This window comes from Dromaius novaehollandiae, chromosome 27 (assembly GCF_036370855.1).
Source record: "Dromaius novaehollandiae isolate bDroNov1 chromosome 27, bDroNov1.hap1, whole genome shotgun sequence".
NCBI lineage: Eukaryota > Metazoa > Chordata > Aves > Casuariiformes > Dromaiidae > Dromaius > Dromaius novaehollandiae.
This window is the reverse complement of record NC_088124.1, coordinates 1,265,862-1,282,470: the sequence shown is the minus strand read 5'-3', so window position 1 is coordinate 1,282,470 and position 16,609 is coordinate 1,265,862. Positions and strand designations below refer to the sequence as shown.

General features: G+C 40.0%; 1 protein-coding gene across 2 annotated transcripts in view; it reads right to left on the bottom strand.

Moving 5' to 3' along the window:
• IPO9 (importin 9) overlaps window positions 1-16,609 on the bottom strand; it is a 38,911-nt gene that overhangs the window by 11,697 nt on the left and 10,605 nt on the right. For both annotated transcript variants that reach the window (XM_064498318.1, XM_064498319.1), the window contains exons 3-16: window positions 16,412-16,498; window positions 15,242-15,443; window positions 14,697-14,785; window positions 14,342-14,428; window positions 12,678-12,797; window positions 8,362-8,462; window positions 7,078-7,136; window positions 6,417-6,568; window positions 5,381-5,479; window positions 5,083-5,189; window positions 3,740-3,879; window positions 1,929-2,088; window positions 1,130-1,356; window positions 747-895 (exon numbers count right to left, since the gene is read on the bottom strand). In XM_064498318.1, the coding sequence (XP_064354388.1) occupies window positions 747-895; window positions 1,130-1,356; window positions 1,929-2,088; window positions 3,740-3,879; window positions 5,083-5,189; window positions 5,381-5,479; window positions 6,417-6,568; window positions 7,078-7,136; window positions 8,362-8,462; window positions 12,678-12,797; window positions 14,342-14,428; window positions 14,697-14,785; window positions 15,242-15,443; window positions 16,412-16,498 (1,779 nt within the window). The remainder of the gene's footprint in view (window positions 1-746; window positions 896-1,129; window positions 1,357-1,928; window positions 2,089-3,739; window positions 3,880-5,082; window positions 5,190-5,380; window positions 5,480-6,416; window positions 6,569-7,077; window positions 7,137-8,361; window positions 8,463-12,677; window positions 12,798-14,341; window positions 14,429-14,696; window positions 14,786-15,241; window positions 15,444-16,411; window positions 16,499-16,609) is intronic.

Genomic DNA, 16,609 nt, shown 5'->3' with positions numbered 1-16,609 from the left:
GAGAGTCACTGTATTTGACACAGACACACAATAAAGCACACTGTAGAATTTCAAGGCCGTTTGGATATTAAAAGAAGTATAACTACTTAATATGGCACACAGTTCCATAGTGATGAATACTATCCAGATAACTGCTAATCAGCACAGCCAGAAAACCGATTATCCAGTCAGTTGCTGATCTGTTCTCTTCAGTTTATATCAATTTATTTTAATTACCTACTAGGTGACTGTTACAGTCATAGCCAGATTATAAGTATACTGATAAAGATGCCTTAAATTCCATACACGTTTTCTACACAGTCAAGGTTTAATCTTTTATAAATGGACTTTTTATAGAAAGCATAAACCTGTATGATTTATCTACAGTAATTTATACATACGTGATGCTTTAAAGTCTCAGAAAAAAGTGCAAGGAACTAAGTCAGGTACTCTGCTGGAGAACATTCCACCATAAAGGAGAAATTGTCACTGGTGAAAGCTGGCTACGTCAAAAGCAAAATAACTAAGGATACCCTGCAGAGACTGGCAGGAGGCCACAGGAAAAGAGTTTAAAGTTAACTTTGGGGAGCATCTCCCTGCACCTGCAGGTTGCCTTCTCTCCACAAAGAAACCTCTCACAAGCACTGAGGTCATTGCTCCATAGCAGTTTAAAAGCAACCTTTCTGTCCTTTGCACGCCAACCATCCTATATGTTAAAGGACAGGGAATCATCTCCAGCTAAGACCATGTACCGCTATAGCACTTACTGCACAAAGCCCTGCAGGAATCTTGTCAGCAGGGGCCTGCATGATGCTGACGAGAGTTGGTATTAGCCTCATCTGCATTGGACCCTGGCAGGCTTCTATCTGAGCTAGCTCCTTAAAGATATCTTGGGCAAGAGAAGCAACAACTGGATCTGGAGAGAGAAAGCACCATGTACTAAAACATACTAACAAACGTATCTCAACTTTTGCTACCGCTGTTTCAAATAGGCAAAGCAGCAAGTTTCCCTTCTAGCTTTACCATATGAATCAAAATTCATTTGGTTATTATTTATTAAGTTTTCGGCACACTTAAATGCAATGATAAACTTGACGAGGATCCATTAGCAAAAACAACCGTACTTTGAAAATGCAATTTGAATACATACCATTACTGTATTTCAGAAAGATTGCAATTGTGAAGGGGCAGATTTTGTTCTCCACACTTGCAGTAAATGCTGGGTCTACTGTACAGACAATGCAGAGCGTCTCCATCACAAGGTTTAGGACCTCTGAACTGAACTGAGTTGCCAAGTGGATGAGCCCATCAAGAATGCTAGGAAGGAAAGGCTGCAACACATGGGTGCTCTCAGAGATCTTCAACTGGTCACAGTAGCTAGACAAGAAATTCATGATACAAAAACGCATACAGTATATATTAAAGGGATTGATACATTTACCACCAGGGGATACATAAAGCATTATTTAACCCCACCCATTTTTTTCCCTACATTCACTGCTTTAGGGTTTTTTCCTCCCTTCAATCTGCTACTTCCTTGATCTCAGCAGCTCAGCTATCCTTCCTCCTCATCCCATTCCTAGATGGTTCTCAGACACCAAGCCAAATCAAATGTTACCAGCCTCCATCCCATCTTAGTAAAAATTCTCTTGGGATCTGCCACCAATGGAGAAAACTTGAAAAAACTCGAGAAAAAAAAAAAAAGTGATCCAAGTGAGAGAATCACTGCTTACAAAGCATTTTAACTACCAGGCTCTACGGGAGATGTAGGGAAGGACAAAACCACTTCAGAATTATTTTATTTTTTTCTCTTATTTATTCATTATCCTTTCAATGTAAACAGAAGACAAGGTGGATTTGGGGCAGAAATGCTATTAAAACACCAGTTTTATAAGTGCCATTTATATTACCTGTCCTTGGGGCTTTTGGATATTCCAGTGTCTACTTACCCCCAGATGGCTCTGACGGCAGAGATTCGGACAGAAGGAGGCTGGGTCTCATGTAGACCACTGACAGTAGCTTGCAGGAACTGCTGGATTAGTTCTGGAGACATAGCTACAGTAAAACGACTGGCAGCCCAAAGAGCGCGACCCAGGAGAAAAGGGGACACTGAAACAAAAAACCCAGTGGTTTCAGAATAAGTTTTATGATTTTGAAACTTAGCTGCTTCCATTCGTTATCCAGAATTTTGTCGTCCCATTAGGGAAATGAGATACGCCACAGAACAGAAGACTAGTATAAGGCAATACAAAGTACTTTTGTTCAAAGGCAAAATCCAGATTTTCTTAATTATTCCAAAGAATAATTTCTCATTTGTTTAAAAAACTTCATGCCTCAACTAGTTACACTTGAATCGGTACAGCAGTATATGTTTTGCTGATCACTGGAACAAAACTAAAAGGAAGAGAATGAATGCTCTTTTCAGTAAACCCCGTTAATCTAGCTCACTATTTTGTTTTGCTCACTCCAACAGCAGCAAATAGCAAATGCTTAGGAAAAAGTACAAGAGCAATAGAGAGGGCAGAGAGTGAACCTTCCCCAAGTGCACTTTTCTAGCTTCCAGCCCATCACTTCACAGTTACCTAACATTATGTTTAGGAGCACTAGAAAAAGAGTGAATACTCATTCTCTACTCACCTGTTCTACACTTATCACAACATGAGGTATCTTTATCACACCTACCTTCCTGCCTTTTCAGGTTGAACTGTCCTTGCCTATTTAGGCTATCCTCAAATAGACAACGCTTACTATCTCTCAGCATCTCTACTGCCATTATTTATACCCCTGCAAATACTCTTGTATCTGTTTTTAAGATGAAGACATCAAAAACTGCACACAAGATACATAGCAATAAAAAGTTTGTTTTCTAAACAAGTATTAAAAAGAGCAAACATTTCATTTGTTTGATTGCCACTAGTAAACACGGAATGGATGCTCTCTAAGAACTATCTAGACTGACTCCAGGACCTCTTTTTAAAGCACAATAGCTCATTTACAGCCCAACATCACATACAGGAAGAACTAAAGTTGTGTCTTCTCATGTATTCTGCTTTGCATACTATTTCTTCATTCAAAATTAACTGAAAAAGGAAAAAAAAAACTTTCTTTGTAGTCAGCCAAACAAATTCTTGCTTTGATGAAAACATCCAGCAATTTGCCTTTTCTACACTGATGCAACTTAATGTGAAATCACCAATACTGCTCATACAGGCTCAAACTTCCTGAAGTTTAATTTGCAAGCACTTTTGAGGCCCGATTTTCAACAGCTCCTTCGGCTTTCCTACACACTGATGTCCAACAATGTAGAAAGCAGGACTCTGGGAAGTTCACAATAGGATCCTGCTCGGCTAGGAAAGTTATTCAAGTTCGTCTGCTATAACTAGGATCAGCCCTCGGGTGAAAGAAAGAAGCCCATGAAATACTGTTGGTGTCTTTCCCAGGAACTGATACAAGGCAATGGAGCAGTTATTTCCTACCAAGCTCCCCATGTAATCTCCCTTCCACCTTCAAGCCCTACAGGCTCAAGCATCCAGACAACAGTGAGTATTAACTGAAACCATATCATCTCACATTGAAATAACTTATATTAGACCTGATAGCACATGTGAACTGAGAAGTTTTATACCCTTTCACTGCACAATTGCATTTCACATGCCATATGCCTGCAGCAATCTGATACGTCAGGCATTTTTGTTTATAAGAGATTTCCAAGAATTTGATGCTTAATGGTTCCTCTGAGTAATGGCAAGGACCAGCGTACCTGAAAGGTTTAGGTCTGCGAGAACAACATTTGTCAGGAAGCCATGCATATCAAAATGTATTCTACCATTCTTCACACTGTCTGTAATAATAGATTTCACAGAGCCCAGGGCCAGCATACAAGCTTCGTGTATCTTCCACCTGCAAAAGAATTCAGAAGCCTTTAAGTTTTCTCCCCACCACCACCTCTGTAAAGTGAAACAATTAAGATTTTCTGGTCTAAGCTACCACAACTATCTTCTTGATCCCCAGAGTATCTGAACAGGCCGTGAAAGAAAAGAACGACCAAGATGGGGACTTGGAGACTCACCATGGATAGGCAGCATTCTCTATCACTTACTAAAATAATGGTTCAATAAACATTACTTCTTGTAATGCTTTCTGTTCTCATAATAAAAACAAAATGAAATAACATGAGACTCTAGTATGCAGGTTCAGGTTTCCAGATGTGCCTTGCTTGATTTTTCTACACTCAGAAGCACTGAGCTATCAAGTACATTGATGATTTAAAAATTTCTATTTTTGCATTACATTTTGATAATTATAATGAAATAGCGTTTGGGGCAAATAACAATTCTCCTTGGTTTTATCTGTGAAGCAAAAGACCACCAGAAGTCTTTCTTGATGCAAAGTGAACCTACTTTAAATTTACCAAATTCAAAGCAGACAGGGACTTAATGGTCTATTTTTGCAGGAAGAAGGAGCACACGTGGGGTCCGATTTCTCCGACTTTCAGTTACTGCCCTATATAAAGAGTAGCTAGGCTGACACTAATATTCAAAATAAACACGGACACTGAACTATTCATTCTGAAATCCAGAGAGAATAGTTACTGAACAGCAGCTAGGTGTTCTTTAAATTGAGCATTCTCTTCTATCCTCAAATAGCATTAGAAATTACAACTGAAGTTTTAAAAGTGAACACACACATCTGCGTACAGCACCTAAAACTCTTCCCTACATCAAGTAGGAAAAAATATGCCTGAAATTGGCCTTCTGTGCAGTTAATTAAGCTCAATTTCTCTTCAGGTCACATATGGTTTTAACTATAGTTTTCAATGATAAGTTTTCTGAGACTGCCAGAGGTCTGGAGGGAGGGAGTGAGCCTGGGGACAGCTAGTTTGTGCTAGGAATTGCTGATGATTTCATATGAAGATTTCTGCATATGGCTTGAAAACTGCTGCACTTCCTTTTTCTTCTTCTTCCGATCAAGAGTTCTCAAATTTCATTCTTGTCCATCAGCAGCAATATCATGAAAAAAATGCAAATAGCTTGTGCCACATCCAATGCTGTAAAAGAGCCTGCTGTTCACACCAGCGTCTCGTCTGCTGCCCCATCTCCTTACCAGTGCTCAGCACCACTGTTTTTAGCCTGCTCAGCTTCTTGTAAGTGTCTTGTAGCTGCTGCAGCCAAAGCAGTTGCACTCTCATTTTGGAAATCAGCAGCCACAGCCTGCGTGGAAGGAAGGAATACCATTTATTCATAAAGACTTCTGAAAGCTGCACTTTTCTCCAGCTGCCCCACCTGAAGCTAAATATGTAAAGACTGTGAGTACAGGTCACAATTATTCTTCTTTTTTACTTGCATTAAGTTCTTACTTGTTGTTATTTTGGTTGCTTATAAATGTGGAACACTTTTCATACCAGCAACAGATCCTGCGCAGCAATCCTCACTGTATAGGAAAAAGTATCATCATCTTCATCCTCCACAAACTGTTGTGGATTTGCAGTCCAAACTTTTATCTGAAACAGAAAGAGAGAAAAAGGACAGTGATCTCAGTATGGCAACACTGCTTTCAGAATTTTCTCTGCCATAAGAAGTCCTCAAAGCCTTCTTCGACTGTTTTTGGTTTTTTTTGGGGGGGTTGTTGTTGTTGGGTTTTTTTTTTAATATTCTAGTTCATACTCTATAAAATAAAGCACTTGAAAAAAGAGACTGAGCAGAGTACGCAGACTGGATAGTGTTTTCCATCACACTCTTCATGGGAATGAAAAAACAGAGTTAGACTGATGGCTCCCTCCCCTTTATACTGACATCAAGCTCAGACATCAGAAGGAAACATTCCAGCTGAAGCCAACAGGGACTACATGAGTTAGTACTTCTCTTCCCTCCTATAAATCTCAATCTTGTATTTAGGTAATCAGAGAAACCTTTGGAAAAGGCCCTCTCTGTTCCAAGTTCATCTTGCTCTTCTGCTTCCTCATTTGAGATCAGAATTTGACAGGACTAATGATTGACCTGGAATCATCGCTACACAGAGGACTTTACTTATAGATGAGGAATGGGAGAAGCAGATGAATCTTTAACAGAGTGCCTCTTTTTATGCATGCCTACCTAAACAACAGAAACTGAAGATGGCTGACAGGTTTGGGAGCCCAGGAGGCATGCAGAATTTCAGTGAGTTGTATCACACTGCTAGCACAATCCCCTCGCTATCAAACAAACCCAGTTACCCCTTTCAGCATGATAATCCCCGTTTTCACAGCATATTCCTTCATCTGCTGTCCACGTTACCAGAGAGAAGCATTTTGATGCAACTGCCCTAATTCGTGGTGCAGCAGAGCAACAGAACGGCCTATTAGATTACAGCAGCTTCCATCCACTGAAATACTTCCTACGACATTAGCTGTTTTAAATCCCTCATCTCATTTGCTTCTTGCACAAGGCAAACATGCTCACCTGTTCCTCTGTGATCTGCATGTAAAGAAGGATGTAATAGATCAGCTCTGGTAAGGCTTTCTTCACTGTGCTCTTAAATTTGTTGTTTTCCAGCAAGGCATGGACAAATTCAAATATGCTGAACACCAGATTTTCAAAGCCCAATACTTCACCTGAACAAAGAAGTAAGTGAAAACAAAGAACACGACTGAATATGCCAGCATACAGAAAGGTATAAACGGGTGTCACATATAATTACAAACTGTTAGCATGTCAGGCAGGATAATTTTTGTTCTCATTTCTGGACTAGCAAGGGCAGCAGCTCCAGGAGGATGTCTGACCTCAACCCTTTCCTGTTTTCTTCCCACATCATCACACACCCCTCACTTAAACTGATCAAGCCCAACCTAAAACCTGTTTAGCTTTCTTTTGTCCCATTACTCCCACCTGAAGATCGTTGCAGAACTCCCTGAATCATTAGAAACCCTAAAGTTACACAGTTTCATTGATCACGGTCACCTGAAACGTGCAAAGAAAGTGAGGAATACTGTTCTAACAGCATAAATGTACCATTAAGCATGAATTCCTAGAGCGTTTCTGTCACTGTTTTGATAACAGTAATATTCAAGTAAGCTTCCCCCCCATTCCTACTTACAACAGAACTAAGAAGACAAGTTCTTACCATCAGAATCCACAGGGTCCTCCACTTCTTCTGTATAATTTACTTCTGTTCTCACATAAGTGGACAGAGTTAAGTAAATAGGCGTATTTCCAGAGAGCTGCATCTATTTAGAAATTTATCTCTTCAAATCTTCAAGTTCCTGTAACTTTCTTCAGAAAACTTTCACTTTATAGCACAGACACGGTGTTTCAAATGGAAGACGTGCTACAGAAGTTTCTAGCTCTGGCCATTTCTGAGCTTCAGAGAACACCTCCAAATATATTTCAGTACATCCTTCAAAGACTGTTTGATTCATTTAAACCAAACCCTTCAAGAAGGGCAACCCAAAGCTTCACCTGTAGTAAAATTTTTTGAGAACGGAACCACTCAAACTCAATCTTTCCAGGAGAAAGTGAGCCAATTCAACAATTTGCTGCTGCCTAAGGGTAAGGACCCACTCCCATCCTTGACCTCTGACTAATGCTATTTTCCAGTTTCCATATCCATTTTTAAGCTACAAGAGCATACCACCCAATATATAGCATTATTCTGAAACATAAGACTATGTAGAGAAAAGGGCTAGATCTATGATCTATAGAAAAATAGCCAGTGATTAAATTGTACAGAAAAACTCAACCTTCACACTACTATCACAACACAGTGGCCATTTCTGCTGTTTATACCAAAAATTCAGAAAAAGCTACAAGAAAGCTCGATAGTCTAAGATTACTGCCTCACAGTAAAAGGCTAACAAAAGCGACCTTTGAATTAATTATATATGTAAAGATCTGACTTGTCAGTTTGCATATACTGGGAAAACTACCAACAGAGCATCTCTTTAACATAGCAGATTGTGTTACAAGGTAATGACTACTGACTACAAAATTCAAAAGGCAAATCAAATGCAACTGCAGCAGCAAGCATAACCAGCCATTAGTACTGCTGTAACAAGGAATACTTAAGATTTTCCTTTAAATCACATCTAGACTTCTCTTTGAAGACATTTTTCACAAAAAAACTATGAGAAATGATGCAGAGATTGGACACGACTCTAAAGCCAGTATAATATGGGCACTCACATTACTGATCACAGCTGACTTTTAAGGAAAAAGAAACATTACTGAACCTACTGAAGTAACAGAAATATCCATTAAGTGTATACAATAGATTCCTATATTCTGTTTGTCATACAGTAGTCCACTATGTATACTGCTCTTTAGCCATGTTCTGTTCCTTACTGTGTAGGAGAAACAGCAGAGTTTGTGCCCTTCTGCTCTAGTTTAAACCATTCACTGTAAAGGATATAAGGCTGCGCTTTCTGTAAGGGTATTCCAAACAATGGGCAGGATCTGCTGCATTGATGAAACCATGTGCTTCGGATAGTTTTTCACTAATGCTGTCACAGCCTGGAAAAAAAAGGGGGAAAAAAAAGAAAAAGAGCATCAGTCGGAAGCAAAACCAATAAACACCACCACAAAACACTCTAATCACAGGCTGCAGTTTCATGAACAGTTGAGATATGCCAATGCCTTGCTGCTACCAGAAAGCAAAAGGTCTCCTCCTCTTCCTCCTCTCACTCCTACTCATGCAGTCCCTGTCCCCTGCACAGACAGCCTTCTCTCCGCAAACTACTTCAACATACTAATAAAAGAAGAAAAAATTCAACGGTTTGTCAGTGAGCAGCAATGCTGCTGTATATCACTGCTGGGCACATTAATGGATATAGAAAAAAAAAAACCTCATTCACCTTCCAGAAAAAACAGTAATTTCTATTTATATCTAATATATACCTATATATTATATATATATATATCTATGTATATACACATAATATTTATATCTTTTTTTTTATTTATATCTAATATTTATATCATTGCAACCCTGGCTGTCAGGAGCAGGCAGCCAGAGAAAATTCAGAGACACACAGCTTGAGAATGAATCTGGGAGGTGTTAGAGGCTTTATAGAAAAGAGCTGCTGACAGAACTGGCCTCTGGAAAAAAAAACTTCAGCTTCTAAAGGTGCTGGCAAAGGACATGAATCTGATCTGCAGGGCTGATGCAAATTCAACACGCTGACGATGGCCATAATAGCATCGAAAGAGGCTCGTTTCATGCACCACTGCTTATGAACCCCAAGCAAGTCATTCCTAAGCTGTATATCAAGCCAATCCTGCAAACCAGGAGGAAGCATAGTTGGGGTGCTAACAGAGCTTTACAACTCAATAGCTCTGCAGTTCGAACAAGAGGAGACTCCATTTGCAAGCTCACCACTTTCCTGCAGTGCAAGTCATTCAAAAAGGGCTCTCTGCTGTCAAATGTATTTCAACTCTGGCCTCTCATTCTGCCAATTCCCAGTGCTTGTTTGAGCTACAAGAACTGCTTTACAGATATCCTCCTCTGCCAACCCACACGGACCATTCCACCACCTCTTAAATACTCCACAAAATCCATATCCATCTTTCTTAAGGGCAAAGCCAAGCTGCTTCCCAAGCAGGATGTTTAATGGCTAAGTTAAGCAGTAAATGGCTGCATCCCTACTTCTAGCCTGAGTCACTGTACAGACTCACTAAAACCATCACCGGGGGAGCAGTAAAACAGCTTCTTAACCCCCTCCAGCTATTCTGCAAGCCAACACCAGACTACATCTCAACTAATTGCTCAATATCTCTCAAACCCCCCCTTTTGTAGCTCTGTTAAAGCCTTTTGTTCCTCCGCTATCTACTTGGGTCTTCAGACAGCATCCAGCATTCAGACTGCGCGTTAAGTATATCATAGCTGTATTCCCATGTCATGAAATCTACCTTAACTCTATTAGCTGTCATGTTTAATCACAATATTTCCCCTCAAAGCAATCATTAGTGGCTTCTTTAACAACAACAAAATTTGAATTAGGACTCAAGAATCCATTTAGTTGTAACTCATTCAGTCTCAGAGAGATCAATTCAATCCATGCTAAACTACCAAACAATAAAACAATGAATTACACTAGTGGTATTCTGTTTCCAGCCTTCATGGTCCAATATATTTTTATGTTAATTTTCAAGAATCTGATCTGTAATGTATTTGACATATATACTATTTGTAATTTATCTGACATATATAGTATACCAAACACTAACACACAGAGAAAAGGATGACACCTAACGCATCAGGAACTGATTGGTTAAAAAGTCACAGTTATCTTAAATTTTCTATAATCTCCAACTAGCACTGAATTAGCTTTGAAATATTAAAAGTCCAGTGTGAACCAGAAACAGATTAAACATTTTAGAGGATCTGAAAAGTTATGAAGGCTTGAGGGCCTTGCTTCAAAGCCTGTGGGAAACCTCTTCATGGGACAACACCAAAGTCATAATTAAGGCTCCAGACACATGGTATTTTTGCAAGCACCTGTATTAAGGAGAAGGCTTAAGGAAGAGTTATCACTGCCTTAAGCACGCCAGAAGGGCTGCTCCTATGAATGCTTGAAACACTTTGCTAAAAAGCAAAGCCAGCCAAGTCAGATCTTTGCTGCCCCAGCTCACTGTGACTATGATATGAGTCAGAAGTAATATATAAACTAATGGCTAGCATCATCCAAAGCAGAGACCCGGTAATGATACATCCAGCCACCCTGGGGGAGACCATGCTGGCCCAGATATTCTAGATCAGTCAAGGTGGGCTGACCTCTGGGAACGAATGGGGCAATCAGCCCTCCAAGCCTCCCATCTCTTACAAGGTTTAAAGGCACTGACTTTGCTTCTGTTAACTTTTTCTAGACTTGTGACGACTCATGGAAAGATTCTGGGATAAATTATTAAACAGTGGTTCGCCACAATGTGATCCAACCTAATTACTTTCTTCAACAGGATAATTGTCCTAGTGGATCAGGCAGATGCATGCACTTCAGTATTACTCAGTAAGGCTTTCAACACAGTCCTGCGTAATATTCTTTCCATGGAAAGTAAGACTACTCATTTTAGATCAGGGCTGCTTTTGGTTTCCCCTGAGAAATCTATTCACCTTGGAAGATGGTTCTCTGAAGAGAAAGAAGGAAGAGGGAAAGAAAAAAAATATCTTCCTGGCATTTGCTGCCCCCAGCACTCCATTAAGAAAAAAAGACAGATTTGGGTTCACATCTGGTTGAAAATTTACTGTCAAAGAAATCTTAGTGACACCCTCCCCAATTGCATCAGCACTCCAAGGGGTCCTGCAACAGTCACTGTAACAGAAGTGAGAGGCCGTGGGGATTATTTAAGCCAGCTCCACAGGCCTCTCATTTCTGTGACAGTGACTATGAAATACACCTTCCTGGAAGGGATTTACGGGTCTTTCACCTGAACCTATTTTTCTTTAGAAAACTGGTATCATTAGCTTAGTAACTAAGTGATGAAACCATGACTTGCCTCTAGCCAAGATGCAGAACGCTCATCTCCAATATCCTGTGCCTCTATCTAGCAGTGGCCAAAAGCAGGTGCCCACAATTAAGGAACAGAGCAAGAACATGCTGACTGTTCCTCAAATACTTCCCGAGCCTCTGACATCTTTCAAAAGACTATGGCTATACATCTGTGCAGACATAAAGCATAAATAGCTCCAACTTCAGTAAGGATAGTTATCTAAATAACAAAAAAGGCTCCAGTTTGCTGCAGAATATGTGGATGTAACATTTACAGAAGAGCTGGTCTACAGTTAGAGTGAAAACAGTGCTTTCTCTTTAGGCTGAACATTAGTTCTCTACTTCCTAAGCACCCAAACACAACTATCTTCAATCAAAGATTCAGTCATTCTTGAGCTGGAGCCTATTTCAATAGAGATGACCCTGCAGAGTATCCCCAAATCCTTTTATGTTAGCTTTCCAGTTTACTACCGTCCGTCACAGGCACCCAGTTTTCCTCAGGAAACATGTCTGAAGGGGCCTCAGCTGCCCATCTTCATAAACCCCTACACTACAACTCAAGTCCTCCAGATCTTTCATTTACTTGCACGTGTTGGGGTAAGGATTTTGTTCAGCAACTCATGTTTTTGAGCTCTCCTCATTTTCTTTCCTATGCTGCAGATAACCCACATGAGAACTTCAGTATTTTCCCAGCTGTTGAAGAGAGCACCTTACCTACGCTGGCACTCTCAGCCACAGTCATTTGGCTACATGAACTGATGCAGGGGTAATGCTCTGCAATCCAATCTTCTTTCCTTTGTAAGGAAAGCGGGAGAACACAAAGACCTTTGATCTCTAATTTGCAGAGATAATTAAGTAATAACGAGCAAGCAAGTTCTGGAAAAGCACCTAGACAAAAGCAGCTTTTAAAATTCCACTGCAGCAGAATTCTGCAGCATCTTTAAAAAAAGAGAGAGATTTAACTCCCCAGCACTGTGTCCAAACAAGCTATATCTAAAATGCCTCGATCAGCAAATGACAAAGACATCCCTATGGATCTCATCATAGATGTCTTCAGTACAGAATGATTTACTTCAATGCTGTATGGCACTGGTAGCCCACAAACTCTGCAACTCACAGCACAACCAGTACTAGCAGAGGTGACATGCATGCGGGTTTCTCTGTTTTCCAGCATAGCTGTTCCAACTAACAGCATATTGCTATTTAATCATTTTTTTTATTGAAACAGTCTTAACTGACTTACCTTCAAGACCTCCATCTTAAATCCACTGTCTGATGTGGGCCCATCAGGCATTTGTAGGGCCTGAACAAAGGCCTCTGTGAACTGCTGCACCACAGGAAAGATCAGGACTTTGGCCGCACCCTGGTAATAATCAATACAAGCACAGGTGATTTCTGGATACAGGAACAGATAAACTCACACATCTGACCAATAAAGCACTAGAAGCAAAGGAAATTGTACTTTTCTGCTACAAAATAAAACACAGGCTCATGAGAACTGCAGAATGTTGCAACGTCACAAGAAATACTAGTTTTGGATATCCCTTTATATAGAGATCCAGACAATCTGTTCAGAAGAGTCTCAGGTTTAAGTTGCTTCTGACCAAAGAAGGTACTTCCATTTGGTTAGACGAATCTTGCCCTGCACTCTGCTGACCAGACAAATAAGCAAAAATGGCATTTGCCTCCCTCTCAGCCACCAAACAGCTCTTTGTGAGCTGAGTATCACCAGCCAGCCTGAGAATTACTATGATGATTCTTCCCAGGAATGTGGTGGGGTTTTTTTTTAAAAAAAAGTATTTTTCCAGATGTTAAAACACTTCATAAGCAGCGCTTGGCACAGCAATTAATATTGGACAAAAATATCTTTACTGAGAATACTCGTCATAACTCCATAAGACAGCTGAGTTATATGCTTAATCCACCTATGAAATATCACCTTAATGCTTTATACAAAGACTATTTATTGAAATTTGAGTTAGGAAAAGCCAGAAACAGTTTTGTATACAGTCTAAAAGACACTTCCATCTGGCCTCCAAAATGAGACAAGGGGGAGCGACTACACGCTATCTTTTGGAAACTGATACAATTTTCATGACATTATTGCATAAGGGACTTGGTCAGTGCAGTAGAGATACCATGTAACTACTAGAACCTCCTAAAAGACTGCACTGAATTAATGTGCAAACAGGAAGAAAACAGCAAACAGCCACTCAGCACAGACTTAAAAGACGGACCACTAGATTAAGAGAGTTGTCCATTCCCACTCCCTAAAGTTAAAAAGAGCTATTCAGTGTCAGGGGAGCGCTGAGAAATCTACTTGTCAGAGACCATATAAAACACCTTGACCTCTTCAGAGCTAGGCAGGAGACCCAAAGGCTGCTTAATTGATTAGTGTTTTTATTTCATTGCCTATTCTTCTGTATTTTTTTCCCATTGCCTATTCAAGAACAACACCGCTGACACATATGCTAAAGCAATCGATTAAATACCAGGAGCTTGTAACCAATGCCTAGTCCAAGGGCCAGAAAGCTGCCCATCACAACCCAGACTGCCAAGGTCTAGCAATTATTTAGGACATACACTTCACCTGGCAACCAGAAGCTATGACGTGGATTCCCAAACAAAGGGATGAAACGCTGTCTCCTCCCTACACTGGCACCCCTTGAGCTGAGATGTTACAAGAACATCTGTTGATTTGTCTGCAATTTAAACTCAGCTGTTGAGACCAAGTCATAGGATCAAGACATGCACGTAAAGGAGGGAGTCAGCCCTTTTACATATGCTTATGCTATCCATCACAGAATTACAGTTTATGGAGTACAAGATTCTCCAACATGTTTCATTTTCATAGCACTCCACTCAGTTTGAATTCAATGCATGTTGTAAGGTAAGTTAAACTCTTGCCTTTTCCAATTCTTCCATGTTACAGATCATATGGGCACAGGTGGTAAATATCTCCACTGCACGCGACCTTGTGCGTATACCGTACACCTAGAAAAAAAGTTTATAAATACATCAGGAACACAAGATACTTTTATTTCTATTTATTTTTACTTTATTTTGATTCCCTTTTGTTTTATTTTTTGGCTTTAACATTTCTGTGGAATCACTAGCTGTCCTCAATCATCACATCATCAAAAAAAATTCTTTGAGTCTAACTCTTAATACGATATAGCTTAACCTTTAACCCAGTGTTTCTCTCATCAAGAAAGATTCTTCCTAATTCCATCTAGTAATAACCTAATAATGAAGATCATACCTCTGCCATTGTAAAAATTTTGTACATCTCTGGAAGAATAACAGGAGCAACAAGTGGCATCTGTGTGTCTGTCACTTCCCGAGTAAACTCTAGAAAATGGGAAAATAGGGGAAGTTATTATAAAGAAAATAAATCAATGGGCAATAGCAACACAGAGAATTTGATCTTTGGATAATGCCAAACACATTGAAAACATGTTGCTTCATACTTGACTAGACCATTGCAGTACAGCCTACCCATGGCAAGCCTTGAAGGCCAGCAGAAAAATATGCAGAATTGCAACTATCCAGAAAATAAGGTGTTTACAACAGAAGTTCCTTCTGAACTATAACCTCTAGCGTATAATTTGACATCAGCGCTTCTTCCTCAGCTTTCATGACATCTACCAAGCAATGGAATTTATCAGTGACCAAAAGGCATGAACCCCAACTCGAAGAAGCAAATTCCAGCTTCGTCATTTTGCAGTGAAAAGGACAACTCCAGAGTAACCAAAAGCCTAAAGGGTTTCCTGCATCAGCCTTGCCAAAGCTCTCAAGTACACGTACCTGTAAGCACTCGCATGGCTCCATGCACCGCGTTCACATCCCCACTAACCAGCATCTCCATCAAGAGATTGAAAAGCTCAGGCCAGGCTTCAGGCCAGTCCCAATGGGCTATTGCTGAAACCGCATAGGCAACACTTGAGCGCACTTTGCTAATGGATTCTCTCAGCCCATTGGGTAGAAGCTCCCTAATAGCAACTTTTGCCTGTAGGGAATAACATTAATTATCAAAAACGATCGTCAGCGACATGAGAATTTACCATCAAAAACTGTTTTTATACATACGACTGTATCCTGATACAGATCCAACATTAGTTTTACAAAAAGAACATCCGCGAGACCTCAAAAACTTGTACACGCCTTAATTTACTACGGAAAACTGCATGGTTGTTGTAATGTATCACTCTTCTCATACAAAACATTCAGCCAAGCATAGAGTAAATAGCCTCTTCAAGGTCACAGCCGCAATTAGACAGGATGTAAATATCTACATGGAAGACATCCAGACTTAGCTGAGATAGCCCCTGACACTAGAACTGGCATTTACATTTGCTTACTTTGGAAGATTTTAGTAAATGAGAACTAGTCACCCAACCCTGAAGGGATAGGAGAAAAAAACTCAGCACTTCTGGGGCTTAATTCACAAGATCTATCTATTTTAGGCAATTAAAAGATGGTCTGATCAACAGTCAAAGTGATAGAGCTGGAATCTTTGGCTATTCTTTCTGTTAAGAAATACTTCTATTGAACAGATCAAAGTTTTGGTGGCTATTTTTAATGAAACCCAATAGACCTTTAACTTGAAATTTGTCATGGGAAAATAAGCCTTCAAGTCCCAAGCTGAAAAACACAAGATTTAACAAAAAGGACTGCCAGAATTAGTATTTTTAAAACCTGCAAAGCAGCTTTCCTTGTTCTTATAACAGCAGAAATATTCTGGCTGAATTTTTCTTACAGAAATCGGTCCAAGCTTCAAGTCTAGTGTTGCTTTAAGCAACTGAAAATAGACTTTTATAAGGAAAACATCAAGAAACCTTAATTGAAGCTATTACTCTCTCATAATACATGAGAGCTATTGATGAAGAAGATACTGACACTTATTAAACCAACCACAAAATTAATATTCTTCGGATAAATGTCTCAAAGTGGACAAAACACGAAACTAAGTCTTACCCTTTCTGTGGTCTCTGGAGGTCTAAACTTTTCCGACTGAGAACACCAGTGAGTTTCCACATATTGTTTCAAAATGACGGACGCTAGCTGTATTAGAAGAGAGGTCACGAATCAATAACAACTCTTGCAACCGCGGCAAACGTCACCCCTGACCTGTTTGCTCGGCCTCCCACCCCATCATACTGCATTTAAAGGGGC